General features: G+C 34.9%; 1 protein-coding gene across 2 annotated transcripts in view; it reads right to left on the reverse strand.

The window, feature by feature from the left end:
* Positions 1 to 22945, reverse strand: part of CNTN1 (contactin 1) — a 230812-nt gene that overhangs the window by 160225 nt on the left and 47642 nt on the right. The window contains exons 2-3 of one of the 2 annotated variants that reach the window (XM_065886561.1): positions 2393 to 2528; positions 997 to 1029 (exon numbers count right to left, since the gene is read on the reverse strand). In XM_065886561.1, coding sequence (XP_065742633.1) covers positions 997 to 1029; positions 2393 to 2453 — 94 coding nt within the window. In that variant the 5' untranslated portion in view covers positions 2454 to 2528. Of the gene's footprint in view, positions 1 to 996; positions 1030 to 2392; positions 2529 to 22945 lie in introns of those variants that run through there. The other variant, XM_065886563.1, reaches the window with a different exon arrangement.

Raw genomic sequence — 22945 nt, forward strand, 5'->3', positions numbered from 1 at the left:
TTATCAGTTACCAGTTTTACTATGTTTACTGAGCACTTACTATGTATGTCACTGTGCTGGAAGCTATTGTCACATTATTATTTTTTATTTTTTATTTTTTTGTGGTACACGGGCCTCTCACTGTTGTGGCCTCTCCCGTTGTGGAGCACAGGCTCCGGACGCACAGGCTCAGCAGCCATGACTCACAGGCCTAGCCACTCCACGGCATGTGGGATCTTCCCGGACTGGGGCACGAACCCGTGTTCCCTGCATCGACAGGTGGACTCCCAACCACTGCACCACCAGGGAAGCCCTGTCACATTATTTTTTTAGTTCTCACAAGAATCCTGTGATTGTTACATGTTGGAAACTTGAGTCTCATAGAAGTTGAATAATTTGCACAAGATCCCATAACTAGTGAATACCAGGTTGACTATGTAAATCCAGGCTGGCCTTACTCTAGATTCTTTTTTTTTGCAGTCTACTATATTGCCTATATTTCTGGCAAGAACTGTTCAGTTGTTGAAATAGAATCTAAACTAGCAGGATTGCTAATTATATTCAATAAAAAATAAACAATAAATTTTGCAAGGTCTTTGGATTTCTAATTAAACTGAATCTTAAGGTTCCAAGTTCATTAACTTTAGTTAAAGTGATGTGTGCAGCAAAGCAGGAGGCTTTCAAAATAAGCTAGATTTTTACAATATTGAAAATATTGCTTCAAAGTTTAGTAGCATAGGATTGTTACAAAGCATGCAGGAAAAAATACAGGTTGCGTTGAATATATTCCATCTGCTACAATCTTCTAGTTGGATATTTGTTCGTGGTGTATCCATTCATTCATTCTGGCAATCAAACAAGTTGCCTGAAGACCCTAGATAAATCATCTTACAAAATTTCCAAGTGCTCTAACATTAATCACTTGCTTGAAGTTTGGAGAATTAATAGCTTAAAGCAGGATGAAATAGGATTTATTTGAGGAAAGCTATTTAAAAATTAACCCTTTCATCAACTTACCTCCATGACCATACCTTCTGTGCCATGTAAACTCTAAAAAGAAAAAAAGAAAAAGAAAAAAAATTAATCCCCAAAGCAACTCTTCAGGTTGTGGTCTCAAACATTACTCAGATAACTAAGATATTAGTTAATGAAATAAGATTACTGGCCTTTCACTATTAAGGCTAAAGTATCACCATATCTTTGCAAATATTTATTTCTTATCTTTGCAGTTTTATAGTTGTAGCACTAAAATTTATGGTCAACAGAATTAGTATGGATTTTCAGTACTAATAAGATTATTTTTGTTTTATTTTATTCATAAAGGTAATACAGCAATAATAACCTTACCATATAGTTATATGTGTGTGTATAATTACGTGGTTATATCAATGTCATTAAAATTTTTAAGTACTGATAAAATTATTATATTTTTCTTGATTTTGAAGTAATCATAATAAAAATTACTCCCTAAATTAAAATAACTTTTTTATTCCCTTAATAATACATAAGAAATACAATAAGATGCCTATCAAGTTCATCATTAAAGCAATCAAGGGGAACTGATAAATGATAAAATGATATCCAACTAAGTCTTGAACTTAATAACAACTCAACAAGCACTGACCTAAGGTAATTGAGACAAAGGTATCAGAAAAAACTGATCGTTGAAAACATGCTGCTTCAGATAAAAATACAACGTACCTCTCCTTGTAGAAAATATATCTGAATATTTCACACTTGTCTTTGAAAGACAGAAATATAGTATTTGTTTGTCCTAAAACTACAGCATTCTTAAAACTGCTTTGTTATTAAGTTCCTGAATACATTGTAGATTATTTCTGAATTGTTTTTCATAAGGTTGACCAGCCAATAATAAAAATTAAATTATATTAACTTATAAATAAAAAAGAACAAAGGTAACAAAAGCTTAAAATCCATTATTTTCTAATTATTTTACTGTATTTTACTTTTATGTATGCTAATGAGGTTAAGTCTATTATAATTATATAGTGAACATACTGTATAATGGTGAGCTGTTACATATCTTTTCTGCCACCACATTAAATGATTTCAAGTTGAAGTTGAGAATAGTAGGACGACTTACTCTATAGGAATTAGCAAATGCTACACAGCAGGGATTTTTCTTTTCCTCCCAGAGATCCAGATTTTAAACATTTACCAGCACATCACTCTATAAGACTGATTAACTAAATCTTGTGAATTTTAATTGAAACTAAAAATAAAAAAAGAAAAGAAAACAAGGGCCAACCTTAATATATATGAATTTACTTGTCTGACCCAGGTGTCAAAAGAAAATATTAATTCTAACTTTATACACCAGATTCAATGAAGTGAACAGCATATTGTTTACATTGACATAATTTTTGGAGATTATACAAAGGATATTTCTTACCTGATAGACAGGTTGTAAAAGATACAATCACAAGGTGATTGACCAGCAACCACATTTTCATCTTGTGTTCAGTAGAGGTTAGGTTCAATTTTCAAAAAAAGTTTTAACTTTATGGCAGTTGGAGAATATTAAACACCTGTATAAAAAGATGAGAGAGAAGAGAAGAGAAGAAAAGAGAAAGAAGAGAAGGAAAAGGGAAGAAAAGGAAGGGAAAATGTTCATCATTTGGGGTCAACAATATTACCAATTCTATTTTATTTTATATTTCTTTTTTTTTTTTTTTCTTTTTTTGCAGTACGCGGACCTCTCACTGTTGTGACCTCTCTCGTTGCGGAGCACAGGCTCCGGACGTGCAGGCTCAGTGGCCATGGCTCACGGGCCCAGCCGTTCCATGGCATGTGGGATCTTCCCAGACCGGGGCACGAACCCGTGTCCCCTGCATCGGCAGGCGGACTCTCAACCACTGCACCACCAGGGAAGCCCGTATTTTATATTTCTTATTTGTAGAATGTTTTAGTTCATTTATGTACATTTGTAAACCCCATGTTGTAATGAAAAGAGTAGATTCTGCATCAGGGCTTCAGCTGCCTCCCAGTATTGACATGGTAACAAACATGAGCATGTCACTCAATTGATATGTTTTAGTTTTTAACTTTTTAATAATTGAGCATAGTAATATGTTTTTTACAAATAGCACAGTTGTGAACATTTCAACGTCAATTATTTAAATTGAAGATTAAATTTACTTGAAGGGCTGGTAGAAAGATTTAATAAAAGATATATTTGTATAAGGGCTTTGTAAATGCATAGACACTGTACAAGAGTTATACGTTAGCATTGCCTGTTGGTGGCTTATGGAAAAATTTTGCCAGAAATGCTAATTTTTAGACATTAAGATATATTGATTAATAATATATTCATTCCCTTTCCCCTTCTTCATTTCTTTCTTTTATTCATTTAACAGAAAGTAAATAATTACTCCTTATAAGGAAGAATCTAGGTTTTGTGTGGCCAAATCTTTAAAATTTGGAGAACCATCTTTAAAGATAAAAAGATAAAATTACTAATATAAATAAGCTATGAAACTATGCAGCAGTCTAAATAAAATATCTTGCTTTTATAAATTCTGCAAAAACTTATGACCACGTGATTATACTGGTGAGGTTTCAGGAAGTTGAAATAGCCCCATGTAAGTGAGGTGTCCCATGACTTAAGCTTCATCATCTTCTTTGTAAATCCATCTACGACCAAGCATACAGATAAAGGAATCTATAAGAATAACATAGTCTGCTTACCCTTAAGAAGTTCACAGATCAATAGGAACACTTATGTGTACACAAGTCAGTGCAGTGAAACTTTTTTGGATCTACATGCTATTAAACTTGAAAGCATGTTAATAATTTTAATTAAAAGCATTGCAGGGCTTCCCTGGTGGTGCAGTGGTTGAGAGTCCGCCTGCCGATGCAGTGGACACGGGTTCGTGCCCCAGTCCGGGAAGATCCCCCATGCCGCGGAGCAGCTAGGCCTGTGAGCCATGGCCACTGAGCCTACGCATCCGGAGCCTGTGCTCTGCAACGGGAGAGACCACAGCAGTGAGAGGCCCGCGTACCGCAAAAAAAAAAAAAAAAAGCATTGCAAAATACATCACAGTGGGAATGGGCCTGGTGGTGACAGGCAGGGCATTATGGTGGAGGTATAACAAATTTTTTAATGTTCCAGGGCATTAGAAAGAGACTTCTTCAATTGGGACACAGTAGTCCCTTCAATTTGAAAGGATATTAAATCAAGTTTTCAAAGATTATATAAGAAATAGGATAGAAAAACCTCATGACATAAAATTGAATGTAAAATATTAAGATAGAGCATAAAAGCAATTCTGAAAAGAAAATATGTAATGTTATGATGATCAATATATAAATATATTTAAATATTATCCAAAACAGCAAAAATAAAATGGTACTTATTTGTTGCATCATAATGACATTTAAAGATACTACTTATTTTTTTTAATATGTTGGATTTAAAGACTATATTTACACCCACCCCCTCAATTTGCCAGAATCCTAACGTTTGCAGAGACTGGTAAAAATATTTAGTTGGTACTACATGGACCAGGAAAAACATATTTGCCCCTTTTGGTGTATAGGTTATTTTACAGTGAAAAATCATTTATTTCTAGAAAGAAATTGAGTTGAATTCTTAGAGAAAACATAGCAGAAATGGGTAAACTTAGCAACAGGAGATATTTAAAATATCTTTGCAAGAGGAAAAATATTCAAAAGATAATTTTTAAATGCCAGGATTGATTTATGACCAATTTATTTCTCTTGGACATATGTAAGAAGGTGAGAACTACACATCTCTATAAACTGTATTAAATCTACACTTCTAAATTTAAATTTTATTTTATTTCTTTTACTAAGCAGAACTGATCAGAGAGAAAAAGAAACAGGTAAATAAATGTGAAGAATGAAAAAAAAATCCTTCAGGAGGCAGGGAAATCAATGAAATGATCTATGGAAGGATATTAGCTTTTTATTTTGTTATCATTAATATTTAAATATAACCTAAATTAAAATTATTGAAACTGTGCACATTGTTTATGTCTCCTAAAGTTTGTCTCGAAAAATGTACATTTCAGCATTTTCTTGGCCTATTGGTTTCTAATTCCTTTCATTGAGTTATGCACACTAATTAGGACAATTTCCTTTAATGAGGAGGAAGGTAGAAAGGCAAACATAAACTGTGCCAAAACTGCTGTTTCAATCAAACAGTTCTTTTTGTAAAGATTAATTTAGATAATATATTTGCAAACATTTTGCAAATTACAAAGCATGTTCGGTTTAATGTGGCAGTAATTATTGGATTTTAAATAGTTCAAATTTATCAGTTAATAAACTGTTTAAATTGATAATTGTAAAGTAATTCTGAACAGTAACTCTACATACTAATAATATTTAACGTAAGAGCAAGGGATGCTGCTGCAGTTTGTGTATTGTGTGTAGAGGAAGCAGTACTGACCAGAAAGAAAAAGAATCAGGTAAAAATGAAGGACAATTACAGTGAGAGTATCCTTCAGATTATTAATTTTGATGAATTGTGTGAGTGAGATTTTGGTCTGTTTAACTCATTGAGTCTACAGGGAATCTGGGAAAGAAAGAGGGCAGGTCTAAAGGAAGGTTAGCTGTGTCTACACAGAGCAAGTGATTTCAGGAAATTATAAATAAGGTACAGAAGGAGTTTCTAGGTCAGGGATATTATTTTACATTTCCTTCTTAGACAACACCCACAGTATATGGGAAAGTGAGGTAAGGCATAGTAAAAAGAGATCTGGGGAAGTCAGCCAGACCTTGTCTGAAGTTTGGCTCAACCATTATTTAGCTTGTAACTTTGGGCAAATCACTCAAGCTCTGACTCTAGTTTTCCTCTGCACAAAGTATGAAAAAAATGTCGATTTCATAGGACTATTACAAGCATTGCATAAGATTGTGCAATGTGAAATGTTTACTTGAAAGTATTCGATAAATATTAACTATTGTTCTACGAGATCTTAGGTCCATCAGGCTACAGGAGAAAACAACATGTCATTGTTTATTGTTATGCCTCTAATGCCTGGCACATAGAAGCCATTTGATATATATTTATTGAATAAATGAAGAAATGACTGGACCATTCCATAACTGTATTCCAAAACACTTGCCACAAACAAAATTAAACTTTAGTTCCTTAGAATAAGGATAGGATGCTGACAATAGGTAATAAGGAATATCTCTTAATGGGGCTCTGGTCTATGATAGAGATTATTGCTGCATATAAATAAACTCTAGAAGAGGAATATTCTAAGTAGCAATATTTTAAAGCATTTTTATTATGCACTTTATTGAGTGTTGGAAGTCTCTGTCTTCTGATTTGAATATGCTCACTCTAGTCAGAAGGAAACATTTTTCATTATTTTGAGCCACACTATCTTTTCCTTCACTCCAAAATATTGCCTATTTCAATAGGATAGTGAGTCCTCATTCTGGCAGAATGTATTTTATTTTATTTAATGGATTTCTTGTTGTTTCAGTATAAAAGCATCTCTCGCATGTGTGCACCCATTTGTTTTCTGCTGCTGATTTGTTTTCTTGTGTCCCCAGTTATCCCATCACTGTGACTCCTGATCCTATCCTCTCAGCAGTGCAGTAGAGGAGAGAGTCAGCAAGGCTGTGCCCATGCTTACTAGTGTGGCAGAAATGGCTCTTCTTAATTGTCCCTTGAGGATCTGCCACTCAGTAATCCACAGACAGATCCCAGCCCCCATGGGCCTGAAAGTGTTGCAGCAAGTGAAGTGGCATAGGAAGAAAAGAAGTCAGACAAAGATGTGCCAGTTAAAGGAGTGAACATTTTCCTTCTCAATAACCAGAAGAACAGAATGACCAGCTCCTGGAACCCGGGTATGCATTCCTGTCCCCAGGCCATACTGTGCTGTCCAGCTCCCTGGTTTCTGCTGCTCTCAGCCTAGGCCTTACACCAGGCAGTGCAGATGCTTCCCCCCAAAACCCATCACAACCCTATAGGTGTCCAGTGACTGGTGTTTTTCTAACATGTATTGCAACTATAGTAATTTCCAAAGAACTTAACTTCTTTTCTCCAACATCGTTTACTAAATCTCTTCTTACTCATGTATTTAAACAACTACAACAAAAAAAATATATAATAAGGCAACACAGGGTGACAATCTCTATTCCCTTCCTTCCTTCTCCCTTCTGTCTTTCCATGCTTTTCTTTCTCCGACCTTTCTCTCTTTACTTTAGATGATGCTATTGTTCTCCTTTGAGAAATTTGGTCCATATCTATGTATGTACTTTTTATTCAAAAAAGCTTCAACAGGGCTTCCCTGGTGGTGCAGTGGTTGAGAGTCTGCCTGCCGATGGAGGGGACATGGGTTCGTGCCCTGGTCCGGGAAGATCCCACATGCTGCGGAGCGGCTGGACCCGTGAGCCATGGCCGCTGAGCCCACGCGTCCGGAGCCTGTGCTCCGCAACAGGAGAGGCCACAACAGTGAGAGGCCCATGTACCGCAAAAAAAAAAAAAAAAAAAAAAAAAAGCTTCAACAGTACATTAACAAACATTTAGCCACTAACAATTATTCACAAAGTATTTAGTGCTGCTGTATAATCAAAGCTTGTTCCATCAATATCAATAAATCTAATATTTCATTGAACCGATGCTTATTCAAGCATTTACATTGAGAGAGAACAAAATTTTAGAAATATTGAGAAAATACTAATATGTATTAGCAAATTGTCACATCTCTTTCAGAAAGAAAAAAGATTTCGGGGGGGTATCAGGAAACTATTCTGATTTATCCTCAACACAGCTCATGAAAGGCCATGTTAAAAAATATTTAACCTAATTTTTTACTTATGATACTCATCACTCTGCTCTGGTTCTAAAGAATATTTGCTATAAAGTTCAGTTTCCAGAAAATAGAAGAAGCTTGTTGGTGCTGAGCACAGATGATTCTAGGTGAAAAGACATCAACAGCTCTTACTCTACAAAACCAGGGGACATTTTATCCTCGACTCAATCTGAAATTCTGCCTTTGCTGCACACATCACTTCATTTTCCTGAGGTGTCAGTCACCCAGTATGTAGAATGGAAATCCAAGTCCATTCTTCAGAAGATTGTTGTGAGGAGTAAATTATTTATGCATATGGATACATGTGTGTAAGTAAAAGCCCTTTGACATCTGTATATAACAGAAGTCAAAACATTAAAGTGAAATTAACTAAAATTTTCCAGAAATAAAATTAGTTTTTTTGGCTGCGCCACACAGCATACAAGATATCTTAGTTCCCTGACCAGGGATTGAACCCATGTCCCCTGCAGTGGAAGCACGGAGTCTTAACCACTGGACCACCAGGGAAGTCCCAAAATCAGTTATGAATTTAAAAAATGGGATTTTTTTTAAAAGATATAATATATATATTTAAAAATTCTTATCCTTTAGAAAGGAGATACTGTATATACTACACATTAAGCATTTGTATATCAATATTTTACAGCTCCAGTTAATTTTCAGATTATTAAAAACAGTTTAAACATAGGAGACACAACTCCCTCTACCTATATAATTGCATACTTTATATGGTCTTCTCCAGCCTCATACTGACTTCTTTAAACTCTATTATCAAATTATTATTGTCTCAGTCTAATAGTTTTTAACAGTGTTTTAGCAGCTTACAGATGTAAAAAAATTTGAAGAACATCCTGTTCTAAGCTAAGGAATAACAGTACACAGCCAAGAAAGACACCACATTTTCTGAAAATGATTATAAACATTATCCTTCTTTTCCAGAAGAGTCATACACTGTTCAACTAACAGGTAGAATGTGATGCTTTTCAGATTGCAACTGCCTTAGCTGCAGAAGCAGCCTGCCACTTGATTATGTGTGAAGTATATGTAAAAAGAAAAGCAATATAATAAATACATTTCAAAACATTTCAATAAATATAAAATTATCAGACTGTGAAATTAATGACTTGGAGGCTGCTGAGGGAAAAATGTCTAAAGGCTTTCTGAAGATATGGGTATTTATTGCATGCTGACAGCACACCTTGCATTTTACAGAAAACTGAATGCTCATATTTTTAGATAATTGGATTTATGATTAAATTAATTACTTGCTTATTTCTAAAATGATGTAATGCCTGCAGAAGGACTTAAAAATAATGGAACCCTGCTTGTGATATTTATAGCACATATTTCTTGCCAGCCCATGATGTCATGCAAGATTATAACTGATGTAGTCATGCTTTTTGTTCGGATAGTTTCAGTAAACCATCATTTTTATATGATAAATAAACTGAGAGTCCAACAGACTTTTTGTCCCACATGTCAGGAGTATGTGTATGTGTGGTTAGATATCTCTTGAAATTCAAGAAAATGCAGAAAGTTCTTGCTGACTCTAAACTATTTCCCCAATGGAACTGACATGGTACCAATACTACATAATTATTTTGCTTGAAATTACAAAATTGAGATGCTAATGGAAAATAGATATAGTAATAATAAGCAAATAACTCAATATGATTTCTTCATTTGCAATTCCAAAAATCATTGATTCAGTCAATGAATAAGGGAGGGGCTGCTTTGTCAAGCAAGATTTAAAACCCAAACATACATGTGGGATTCCACTCAACCTCTTTCTCATCAGTGTACTAATAAGAATCCGTTTATGAGGGAGATCATGATGACAGGGCAGGAGGATGCTGGGCTGATCTTCCACCATGAACACATCAAAATACACCTACACATGGAACAACTCTTGCTGAAAACAACCTGGAGACTGGCAAGAAAGTCTCTTCCACAACCAAAACTTTAAAGAAAGATCCACATCAGGTAGGAAGGGAAAAGAAGTGATTTGGTCAGGGTCCAGGCCCCTAGCAGGGGACACAGAAGAGGAATGAGGATATCACAGGCTTGATGATCCTTCCCGGGGATCAAATCACATATGAGGCCCCCCAGCCATGGAGTCAGACCCTGGTGAGATGAGTCCCCTTAGCTGGTTTGAAAACCTGTGAGACTTACCAGAGGGCTATGAGAAACCAAGACTTTTCTTGTGAAGAGTGCTTGCAGATGTTTGCTTACTCCCAGGAGTGGTGCAGAGGCTGTAGATTGAAAATTCCCTGGAATTCTGACCGGTTTCCTGTGATCATCCCAGCACGCACCTTAGTCCATACCAGGCACTGGATCTAGCCCCTCTTGCACTGGTGCTGCTCTCCATTAGGGTGAAAGCTGCCATTGCCAAGGAGACTTTACACAATTAGAATGAAACCAGCTCAGATACAAATTTTAGGGCTTCTGTTCCAGCACCTTGGGCACCAACCCTGCCCTTGATAGGGGGCTGATTGCCACTGAGCACAGGAGAAACCCTAGCTTAAACCTGGCTCTGGTCCTAGCCACTCCATCTTCATCCCTACCTCCCTCCAAGGTGGTATTTGCCAGCACACTCCAAGGGAAAACATGACCCATGCTCACTTCAGATCCGTCTCTCCCACCAAAGCCACTGGATACATGCAGACTGCATAGGAATGCTCCCACACTAGGATAACCCTTCAAGACTGGGGTAGGTAACTGTTACACCTAATATTGTAGAGACAAAGAAAGTTAAACAAAATGAGAAGACTGTTTCAAATGAAAGAACAAAAAACGAAAAAAACCCTAATGAAATAGAAATAAATAATTTACCAGACAGAGTTCAAACAAGTAGTACTAAGAATGCTAACTGAACTTGGGGAAAGAATAGATGAACACAGTGAGAATTTTAATAAGAACTAGAAAATATAAAAACCAATTAAATCAGAAAAATATAACGGAACTGAAAAATACACTAGAAGGAACTAACAGCAGAATAAGTGATACAGAAGAATGCATAAGTGATCTGAAAAATAGAATAATGGATATCACCTAATCAGAAGAGCAAAAGAAAAACAAACTTTAAAAAAATGAGGATAGCTTAAAGGACCTTGGGGACAACATCAAGTGCACTAACATCTGTGTTATACGGATCCCATGAGGAGAAGAAAGAAAGGGGTAGAAAATGTATTTGATAAAATTATGGCTGAAAATTTCCTGAAGCTGAAGAAAGAAACAAATTTCTAGGTGCAGGAATCATAGAGAGTCCCAAACAAGATGAACCCAAAAAGACTCATAGTTAAAATGGCAAAAGTTAAAATGGCATAGTTAAAATGGCAAAAGTTAAAGACAAAGAGAGAATTTTAAAGGCAACAAGAGAAAAACAAAGAGTCACTTACAAGTGAATTCCCGTAAAGCTTCAGCTGATTTTTTCTGCAGAAATTTTGCAAGCCAGAAGGGAGTGTCATGATATATTTAAAGTGCTGAAATGAAAAACCTAAAACTTAGGAGTCTCTAACCAGTAAGGTTATCATTCAGAATGAAAGGTGAGAAAGATAACTTCTCAGACAAGCAAAAACTAAAAGAGTTCATCAACCCTAAACTGATCTTACAAGAAGTGATAAAGGGTCACCTTTAGTTGGAAAAGAAAAGGCTACAACAAGAATTTATAGGAAAGGGAAAGTACCACTAGTAAAGGCAAATATATAATAAAGGCTGTGGATCAACAATTTAAATAAATTAGTATGAAGATTAAAAGACAGTAAATGTAAAATCAATATAACCACAATAAACACTTAAGGGCTAGGCATGATACTGTAAAATATAACATCAAAAACATAAAGTATGGGGGAGGAGAGTAAAAACTGTACCTCTTTCAGAATGTGTTTGAACTTAAATGACTACCAGTTTAAAACAAGTAGATATAGTTACAGGTCAACATATGTGAACTCCATGGTAACCACAAATCAAAAACATACAATAGATAAACAAAAACCAGAGAAAGGAACAAAAACATAACATAAAAGATAGTCATCAAACCACAGAGGAAGAGCCTAAAAAAAGAACAGAGAATAACTACAGGACAAACTGAAACCAAATAAGCAAAGGCAATAAGTACATACTCAGTGATAATCACACTGAATGTCAACAAACTAAACACTCCACTCAAAAGGCATAGGGTAGCTGATTGGATAAAAAAACAAAACAATGTCCTGCCTGCTGTACACTGTGGGGTGTTGTTCCGAACCCTTTGTTTTAGATTTGTAAGATCCCTCTCTCCAAAAAATCATTGATGTTTCTGTCAAAAAAAAACAACAACAATAACAACAACAACAAAATGCTGCCTACAAAAGATTTACTTCAGAGCTAAAGACACACACGGACTGAAAGTAAGGGGATGGAAAAAGATATTCTATGAAAATGGAAATGAAAAAGGTTGGGATAGCAGTACTCATATCAAACAAAGTAGACTTTAAACCAAAGTTACAAAATACAAAGAAAGGCATTATATAATGATAAAGGGGTCATACAAGAACAAGATATAACATTTGTTAACATGTACGTACCTAATACAGGAGCACTTAAATATATGAATCAAATATTAATAGATAAAGGGAGAAATTGACAATAATACAAAAATAATAGGGTACTCTAATACCTCACTTACATCAAAGGACATATTACCCAGACAGAAAAACAATAAGGAAACAGTTGTTTTAAAAGACATATCAGACCAGTTGGAATTAATAGATATCTATAGGACATTCCATCCAAACCCAGCAGAATACACATACTTTTCAACTGCAGATGAAGCGCTCTCCAGGATAGATCACATTCTAGATCACAACACAAGTCTCAAGAAATTTAGGAGGATAGGAATTATATCAAGCATCTTTTCCAACCACAATGGTATGAAACTAGAAATCAATTACAGGAAGAAAAATGTGAAAAACACAAACGTGTGAAGCCTAAACAACATGTTACTAAAAATCTAATGGTTCAATGAATAAATCAAAGAAGAAATCAGAAAATACCTTGAGTCAAATAAAAACAAAAGCACAACTTTCCAAAATGTATGGCATGCAGCAGAAGCAGTTCTAAGAGGGAAGTTTGTAGCAATACAGGCCTACCTCAAGAAACAAGAAAAATCTCCATTAAACAACCTAACCTATCATCTAAAGGAATTAGAAAAAGAACAATCAGAGCCCAAAGTTGGTAGAAGGAAGGAAATAATAAACATCAGAAAGGAGATAAATAAAATTTAGACCAAAAAAAAAAAAAATAGAAATGATCAAAGAAACTAAGAGCTAGTTTTTGAAAAGATAATAAAATTGACAAACCTTTAGCCAGGCTTATGAAAAAAAAGAAAGAGAACACAAATAAGCAGAATAAGAAATGCAAGATGAAATATTACAACTGTTATCACAGAGATACCAAAAATAATAAGGAATACTGTGGCCAAAAATGGATATCCTAGAAAAAAAGGATAAATTCCTAGAAACATACAATCTTCCAAGACCGAATCAGGAAGAAATAGATAATCTGAACAGATCAATCACAATAGTGAAATTGAATCAGTATACAAAAATCTCCCAGCAAACAAAAGTCCAGGACTAAATGGCTTCATAGAGGAATTCTACAAAATGTACAATGAAGACTTAATATCTATCCTTCTCAAATTATTCCAAACAATTGAAGAGTAGGGAACACACCAAATTCACTCTATGAAGCCACAATTATTTTGATACCAAAACCAGACATAGGCACTACAAAAAAAAAGGAAAACTACAGACCAATATCTCTGATGAATATAGATGCAAAAATCCTCAACAAAATATTAGCAAATCAAATTCAACAACATATAAAAAGGATCATACATCATGATCAAGTGGAATTAATTCCAGGGATGTAAGGATGGTTTAATATCCACAAAACAATCAATATGACATACCATATTAACAAAACAATGGATAAAAATCACATGATCCTCTTGATAACTCTGAAAAGGCATTTGACAAAATTCAACATCCATTTGTGATAAAAGCTTTCATCAAAGTTGGTGTAGAGGGAACATATCTCAACATAATAAAGGCCATTTATGACAAAGTCACAGCTAACATCATACTCAATGGTGAAAAACTAAAGGTTTTCCTCTAAAATCAGGAAGAAGACAGGGATTTTCACTTTCACCATTTCTATTTAACATAGTTTTGGAAATCCTATCCAGAGCAATCATACAAGAAAAATAAAAGGCATCCAAATTGGAAGGGAAGAGTAATACTGTCACTATTAGCAGATGACCTAATACCTTATATAGAAAACCCTGAAGTCTCCACCAAAAAACTATTAGAACTAATAAATGAATTCAGTAAAATTGAAGGATACAAAATTAACATACAAAAATCTGTTGCTTTTCTATACACCAATAATGAACTTTCAGAAAGAGAAAGCAGGAAAACAGTCTTGTTTAAAATCACACCAGAAATAATAAAATACCTTGGAATAAACTTAACCAAGGAGGTGAAAGACCTATACTCTGAAAACTATAAAACATTGTTGAAGGAAATTGAAGATGATACAAAGAAATGGAAATATATCCCATGTTTATGGTTTGGAAGAATTAACATTGTTAAAATGTCCACACCACCCAAAGCAATCAACAGATTTAATGCAATCCTATCTAAATACCCAGGACATTTTTCACAGATGTAGAACAAATAATCCTAAAATTGATATGGAATCACAAAAGACTGTGAAAGCAATCTTGATTAATAAAAAAAGAATAAAGCTGGACGTTTCACATTCCCTGTATTCAAACTATATGGCAATGCTTCAATAATCAAAACTATGTGTTATTGGGACAAAAACAGACACATAGATTAATGGAACAGAATAGAGAGCCCAGAAATAAGGCCACATATTTATGTTCAATTAATCTACTACAAAGGAGGCAAGAATAAACAATGGAGAAAAGACTGTCTCTTCAACAAGTGGTGCTGGGAAAATGGAACAGTCACATTCAAAACAATGAAATTAGAACATTCCCTCACACTATATGCAGAAATAAACTCGAAATGGTTTAAAGACCTAAAGTAGGACCTGAAAGCATAAAATTTCTAGAAGATCAGAGGTGAAATACTCTTTGACATAAATTGTAGCAGTGTTTTCTTGGATAAGTCTCTCAAGGCAAAAGAAATAAAAGCAAAAATAAACAAAGTGGACCTAATTAAACTTAAAAGCTCTTTCACTGCAAAGGAAACCTTCAACAAAAGAAAAGATTTCCTATAAAATGAGAGAAAATATTTGCAAATGATATGATATTATATACATATACATGTATAATATAATATAATTATATATTATATAATATATATAATATATAGTACTCAGCAATTAAAAAAATGAAACTGTCATTTGAAAACACACTAATGGACCTGGAGGGTATTATGCTTAATGAAATAAGTCAGAGAAAAATAAATACTATATGTTATCATTTACGTGTAGAATCTAAAAGATAAACAAGTGAAAATAACCATACAGAAATAGACTCACAAATATAGAGGATAAACCAGTGGTTACCATTGAGAAGACAGATGGGGTAGGGGATAAGAGGTACACACTGCTATGTATAAAATAAGATACAAGAGTATTGTACAGCACAGGGAATATAGCCAATACTTTATAATAACTTTAAACGGAGTGTAATCTATAAAAATATTGAATCACTACGTTGTACATCTGAAACTAATATAATATTTTAAATCAATGATACTAAATAAAAAAGAATCAGTTTATTATTCAACTCCATAATTTATTCTACTTTGAATCCTCAGAATCTAGTGCTAGCTGTGGCAAAGAATTGCTGTGCAAAATATCAGATAAATATTAAATGAAAAGTAAAACATAGCTGGTGAGTTTTAGTAAGACTTAGAGAAGGACAGTGGGGAGTGGAACTAATAATCCCTCTGTTGTCAATGATTTACATTATGGTTCATGTCGGAAGGAACTGAACAGAGCCAGGTGGATGAATAAGAAAACTGAAGGTAACAAGGTAACTTCAGACACATGGGAAAAATTAAGGAGCAATAACATGTAAATGTGCTAAAAACTTTACAAGTTCCCAATCTACATATTATCTCATTAGATCTTGCCAAATAGAATGAGTTCTGAGGATCATGGCGATTGCCCAAAGACACACAGCTGGTAACAGAGCCGGGTTTGAATTCTATTCCAGGCAGATTTAAATTCTTTATTTTCTACTGTTTAATTTTTTTTAAAGATACTTAGAATCTGTTCTTGCTCTAAATCATAAGAAATGATATTTTGTACACTCAATGATTAACATATCTTTCAAAACACTGTCAGTGTTTCCCAGAATATGGTCTAGGTGCCACCTACATTAACAGTATTTGGTGTGCTTGTTAATAAAGCAGATTTCTGACAACTCCCAAGAATAATTAGAGTCTCTAAGGGAATGGTCCAAGTGTCTACATTTTAACAAAGCTTCCTAGGTAATTTGTAGGCATACTAAAGTTCAAGAACTATTGCAGTTAATGTGTTAAGTGAAGGTTGGAATATTTCCACTACTCGCAAAGAACATGCAAATGTGTTCTGAATTCATTAGGCCACATCTTTAGCCAGTGCACTCTCCAAATCAAAAGATATGCAACACTTAATAACCTACCTCTTAAAATTATGTTTGCATTGTACCTTGTTGTGGCATTTGGTCTGGGTGAGAATTGAATATCCTCTCTGTCTACATCTGATTTACTTTACTTCTGATTTATCATAATGAACAAGGCATTTTGATATATTACTTTGAGAAATACCTGGAAGTTTTCCTACTTTTAAATGAGACTCTCTTGTTGGACTATAATGACATGACTGAACGTTCTATTAACCTCTCTTGTTGCCTAACTGAAGTTCAAACTGATCTGAGATAGCTGGACTACTACAAAGAAACGTGCTCTGTGATACCTTCCCTGTGAATCATATCTAAAAATCCAAAGTAGGATTTAATAAGTCTTTGACAGCAGAAAAAATTCCCATGCCAGCAAGATAGAACTTTTGCTTTCCCACACATGCACAAAAGGACAAGACCTGTGAAGAAAAGGTGGCAGGTTGAAACCACTCACTCAATTTACACTGGGAGTTTTAAAGACTTCCTGGACCCTAATCTCCCCTTTGTATGACTTTATTCCTCTGTGGAAATGGCCATATCTAATAACAAGGCTTCATTGCTGCTGCCACTCTGCTATTGAGGCTCCACTCTAAGTCCTTCTCCCTAAAGCAACTGCAAAGGCCCATGATGTGAGTGACTCCTCCTCACTGCACAGATCTTTCTGTATGTCCTGCATATAAAAGAGCAGACCTTTGTTCTACCTCACCAATCTAAAGGTACATAGAATTTCATACTGTTTTATGACAAGTAACCCGTCCATGATTGCAGAATGAGGCTGATGATCTTGCAACTCCTATTAGCGGTTGTTCAGGTTAAGAGAGATACCACACGAAGGCACAGACCTTCGGAAAGAACAAGATGTAACCATTGACATTTTATTTTAAATAACAGGGAAGAGTCACTGACTCTTGTCGTTGTTTCAGTACTTAAACTCATGACTGATTTCTACCCAGATAATTTAGGCCCTTATTTCTAGAAACAGCATAAGAGAATCATTTTTTAACGTGCTTCAATTCAAACAATTCAATAAGTATTTATTTTTGAAACACATGTAAGATGTCTTTGAATGTTTGTGCAGTTTAATAGACCTTGTTTTTTATTGAATGCTGTTCAAAGACCGAGAAGTTTGTTTCATTTTCTTTTGAAGAGTATAAAATAATCATATAAAGGTAGCTGGATGGTAATTTTTAATTATTCATTCATTAATTCCATACATATTTGTGAAGTAGCTACCAAATTGAGACATTTCACAGCAGCAACATAAGTATTGTTAAATCAAAGATGTATATTCAGTGAGGGAATTTCTAGGTTATAAATACCTCAATAGAAAATTGTATTTTTCAATGCCCCATATTACCTGATGTGGTCTTACACATTGCAGATGCTCAATTTAACATCTGTTGAATAAATTTATTGAGCTATTACTACAAGTAAATCACTGGTGTACATTTGGCTCACAGAGCCAAGCAAGCAGGAGGACGTAGCAATAGTAAAAGCATAAAGTAGGAAAGTATATGTCAAATTCAGAGAACTCAGGTATTTAATATGGCCAGGGCCTATGCTCATGGGAGCATTTAAGAAAGATAAGTGGGGAGAAAATATCATCAAATTATAGGACCTTAAATGTCGTGTGTTGAATTTTTGGTTTCTTCCACAGGCAGTGAGTAAGTTTCCATTACTGAATTTTTCTGAAAGAAAATGTCATCATAATGTTTAATCCTAAGTGCTTTGGTTGAAGAACACTGTTCTTCAGGCTCCTTTTCAGCATTCCATGACCAGAGCAGATATTGATGAAACTCCCTAACTCCTGAATCCTTATGTCCTCACAGAATCAAGGTTTCGGATTTATAGTGACAACAAGGTCTAGGGCTGTACCCTTTTTATTCAAATTTGTATCAAAGATTAATTAAATTACCAGTAAGGCAAGAGTGGATATCCCTCCATTTATATGAAATTACAGAACAAAGATGTAGGTTATTAAAAAACTGAAATATAAAAGAGGGATCTATAACTTCTGAAAATAATTTTATTCTCTCTTAATGTAAGTAATGATTTCTTTGTATCAAACCCAAGTCTTATCAGTCAGCAAATACTGACTGGGTACCTAATATGGGAAAGTCCCTATACAAGCCCCAGATGCAAATAGAAGTAGAGGCAAGTTTTCAAACTTCAAAAGCTTTGAGTCTAGTTAAGCACAAGAATCAGTGCAATCTCAATGGATCTGCCTTTGATCCCTGCTACCAAGAGGAACTCTTGCCTATGCACTTGTTATTTTAATGAACATGTATCCAAATATCTGAAACCTAGTGAATAATGTAAAATAAATTTATCTTTAGAAAATTTAACTTACTTGTACTCTCTGCTTCAAAATTTATCAGTGATACACCACCACTTCAACAAATATCTATTGAGTATCTATTGTATGTGGTACACATTATACTATGTTACAGAAATAAAAAACTCAAGTATAAGTTTTAGCTTAGTAGTTAAGATATCTACACTCTATTACCTCTCATTTTGTAAGCCAGGCTTTGCTCTAGAAGCTTAAGCATTAACTCAAGTAATCTTTCATGAACCAATAATGTAGCTACTACTATTAACCTCAGTTTATGGATGAGAAAACAAAAACCTCTCCTATTATCAAGACCCAGATCAAGATCATCTTTGTAAGAAAAACTGTCCTCTGACAATATCCTTCTGTGAGGTCCTATCCCTTGTCTAAAGTCTTGGAGCAGCTGTTTGACTCACTGATACCTTATTATTATGTGTTTGCTTGTCTTCCAAATGCAAGGCCACTTCCAAATGAATATAGGGACATTTGATTATTAAACATTTGAAGACAATTTAAGAGATTGAGAAAAAAAAGTATTTTGGAGAAGTGGTTTCCTTGCCAAAATCTGCTATTTCTTTCTTTCTTTTCTTTCTTTCTTTCTTTCTTTCTTTCTTTCTTTCTTTCTTTCTTTCTTTCTTTCTTTCTTTCTTTCTTTCTTTCTTTCTTTCTTTCTTTCTTTCTTTTTGGCTACATTGGATTTTCGTTGCTCTGCACAGTCTTTCTCTAGTTGCAGCGAGCGAAGGCTACTCTTCATTGCAGTGCATGGGCTTCTCATTGTGGTGGCTTCTCTTGTTGTGGAGCACGAGCTCTAGGCACACGGGCTTCAGTAGTCATGGCACACGGGCTCAGTAGTTGTGGCTCATGGGCTGTAGAGCACAGGCTCAGTAGTTGTGGTGCGCGGGCTTAGTTGCTCCGTGGCATGTGGGATCTTCCCAGACCAGGGGTCAAACCCGTGTCCCCCGCATTGACAGGCAGATTCTTAACCACTGTGCCACCAGGGAAGCCCCAAATCTGCTATTTCTGATAGGTCTTGATGGCTTATGAAGAAAATAAGTAGAGTAAAATATCTGACTATGAAACTGTCCTGGGAAATTTATACATATGGTCACAGTATTTTAGATTTTTGTATTATCAAAAGGCAATGAGATTGAGAGACAAGAGTGTGGATAAAGTCAGAACTCACTCATATAGCTAGTCCATTTTGGGCAAGTTATTCCAGCATATGTCAATTGTGAGAATTATTTGAAAAATGTACACATGACATTTGTGATAATTTCTCATTACCACAAACTAGATTAGAAGTTAGGGAACAGGACATACCTTATACATATATTTATATTCTTATTAAGGATTAAATACTTTGCATGGAAGGTGTGATTAATAAATATATGTGTGTGCACTTGTGTGTGAACATGTGTATGTGTGTTTAATGCCACAGAAGGTTTAGATGTCACAGAAGAAAGCTGATAACTAAAGAAAAACACCACAGTTGTGAATGGCTATGAAGCTGCTGTCATTTAGAACACTTAAAGCACAAGAATCACTGTTAAACAGTTAACGCTGACTTGAGGATAATTCCATTCATTTATCTAATTGGGAGGAACAAAATGATACCATTTCTCTTCCAAGAGCTAATGACTTCTCTAATGCAGTGCAGCTGCCAATACAATTTTCAATATAGGTAGGTAAAATCAGCAATTTACTTAGCAGTAGCAGTAGTAGAAGCAGTTATATAGGCAACTTTGTTTTAAAATATTTGTGTCTATCATGTACACTGGGCTAGATCCTAGAGATTTAATAGAGCCAAAATATGTGGCCCTTGGCTTCAAGTATGGACCAGTGAGAAATTAACACTGATTGGAAGTAGGAGGTGAGCAAAAGGAAAGAGTTCAGAGATGAGTCCTTATCTCTTGGCTTGCCCATGGGAGTGGAAGATGCTTCCATTTGGCAAAGGGGAGGTAGTGTTTTGGTGGGAAAGTGAATTGACGAAGAATTTACTTTTGAATGTGCTAGGTTTGAGTTTCCCATTAGACATCCAAGTGGTGATACTTAGTGAACACTTGAGTAAATGAGACCAGAATTTGGAGACAAGCTGGGGGAGAGAACAGGTATTTGGTAGGGATCTGCACAGAGATAATATTTTTGAAGTTCAGTAATAGGTAGAATCTCCTAATCAATTTGTTTTATACAGTGGAGAAATGAAAAGAAGATAAATTAAACAGCAGAAATATAAACCTGAGATTAATTTTTCACCCATCTTGGCCTGCTCACTGACTTAAAAATAAAATAAAAGAACAAAGCAGCCACAGCTGTATATTGGCAGGAATCTTGCAGCTCTTTGCACTCTTGCCAGAATTATTTACTTTCTTTATGATGTTAAAAGAAATATTTTGGCTTTTGTTCAAAATTTCTTGCTGAAAGCTCTATTTACAATAGCCAGGACATGGAAGCAACCTAAGTGTCCATCAACAGATGAATGGATAAAAAAGATGTAGCACATATATACAATGGAATATTACTCAGCCATAAAAAGAAACGAAATTATTTGTAGTGAGATGGATGGATCTAGAGTCTGTCATACAGAGTTAAGTAAGTCAGAAAGAGATAAACAAATACAATATGCTAACACATATATATGGAATCTAAAAAAAAAAAAAGGTTCTAAAGAACCTAGGGTCAGGACAGGAATAAAGATGCAGATGTAGAGAATGGACTTGAGGACACAGGGAGGGGGAAGGGTAAGCTGGGATGAAGTGAGAGAGTGGCATGGTCATATATACACTACCAAACATAAAATAGATAGCTAGTGGGAAGCAGCCGCATCACACAGGGACATCAGCTCCAGTCTTTGTGACCACCTAGAGGGGTGGGATAGGGAGGGTGGGAGGGAGGGAGACGCAAGAGGGAAGAGACATGGGGACATATATATATGTATAACTGATTAACTTTGTTATAAAGCGGAAACTAACACACCATTGTAAAGCAATTATACTCCAATAAAGATGCTTTTAAAAAAATTTCTTGCTGAACATTTTTAAAAATGATTTACAAAACAGTTTCTTGAGTGTTCTGAAGATTTAATAAATAACATTAGTGTAGTTTCAGTTTCTTAGAATAAAGATTTCACAAGTTTTAGAATGCAAAAATGTATCTGCTCTTTTGTGAACTAATTTTCAATGCATAATATAAGGTTTATCAGGGCTAGTCAAGGACTTTTAGTCTTAATTAACTATCAGTGTTGAATTCAATATGTCCATATCTCTGTCCGAAATCTTGAATTATCATTGACATTTAAGGGATTTTTGATTTCACTTGAAAATTAAATTCCTTACATGACTATCATATAACGATCTCTACAGTCAAGGTGAAAAGGAAGGTTTTGTAATTAATCCGGAAACTTCAGGCAAAGGCAATACTTTTACTTGAATTATCTAAGTGACCATTCATTCTTTATTTGTATTTGAACAATATCTGAAATCTTTAACAATAATAATAACCAGAATCTTTATGCTTAATTTTGTGTATCTTAATAAGTAATTTTTTCCAATCAATAAATGAATTATGTTTTCAACTCCATCATATTTTTCTTTATTCACCCTCCAGTTGTTTTCATTTTTGTTACATTTGTTTTGATTGATGTCTTGAATTTCTGGGAAAGGGTATTTGTAATGATTTGTATTCTTCTGAACCAAACCTCTCAGCCTTCTAGCAGAAACAAAAAAGTACCATATAAAGTACCTTTATATTTCTTTTAAAATACATTATATAATGAGATGTTGGCAAGTTGCCTCACAGACAGCTCAGCTAAAAAGTTACAAAATATCAGATTGCAAATCTCTTGCCCTTGGAGAAATGAACTTCCACTTAAGAAACTATAAGTAGGGGGGGACCTTGAAGATGGCGGAAGAGTAAGACGCGGAGATCGCCTTCCTCCCCACGGATACACCAGAAATACATCTACACGTGGAACAACTCCTACAGAACACCTACTGAAGGCTGGCAGAAGACCTCAGACCTCCCAAAAGGCAAGAAACTCCCCACGTACCTGGGTAGGGCAAAAGAAAAAAAAGAAAAAACAGAGACAAAAGAATAAGGACGGCACCTGCACCAGTGGGAGGGAGCTGTGAAGGAAGAAAA

Source organism: Phocoena phocoena, chromosome 11 (genome assembly GCF_963924675.1).
Source record: "Phocoena phocoena chromosome 11, mPhoPho1.1, whole genome shotgun sequence".
In the NCBI taxonomy this organism is placed as follows: Eukaryota; Metazoa; Chordata; class Mammalia; order Artiodactyla; family Phocoenidae; genus Phocoena; species Phocoena phocoena.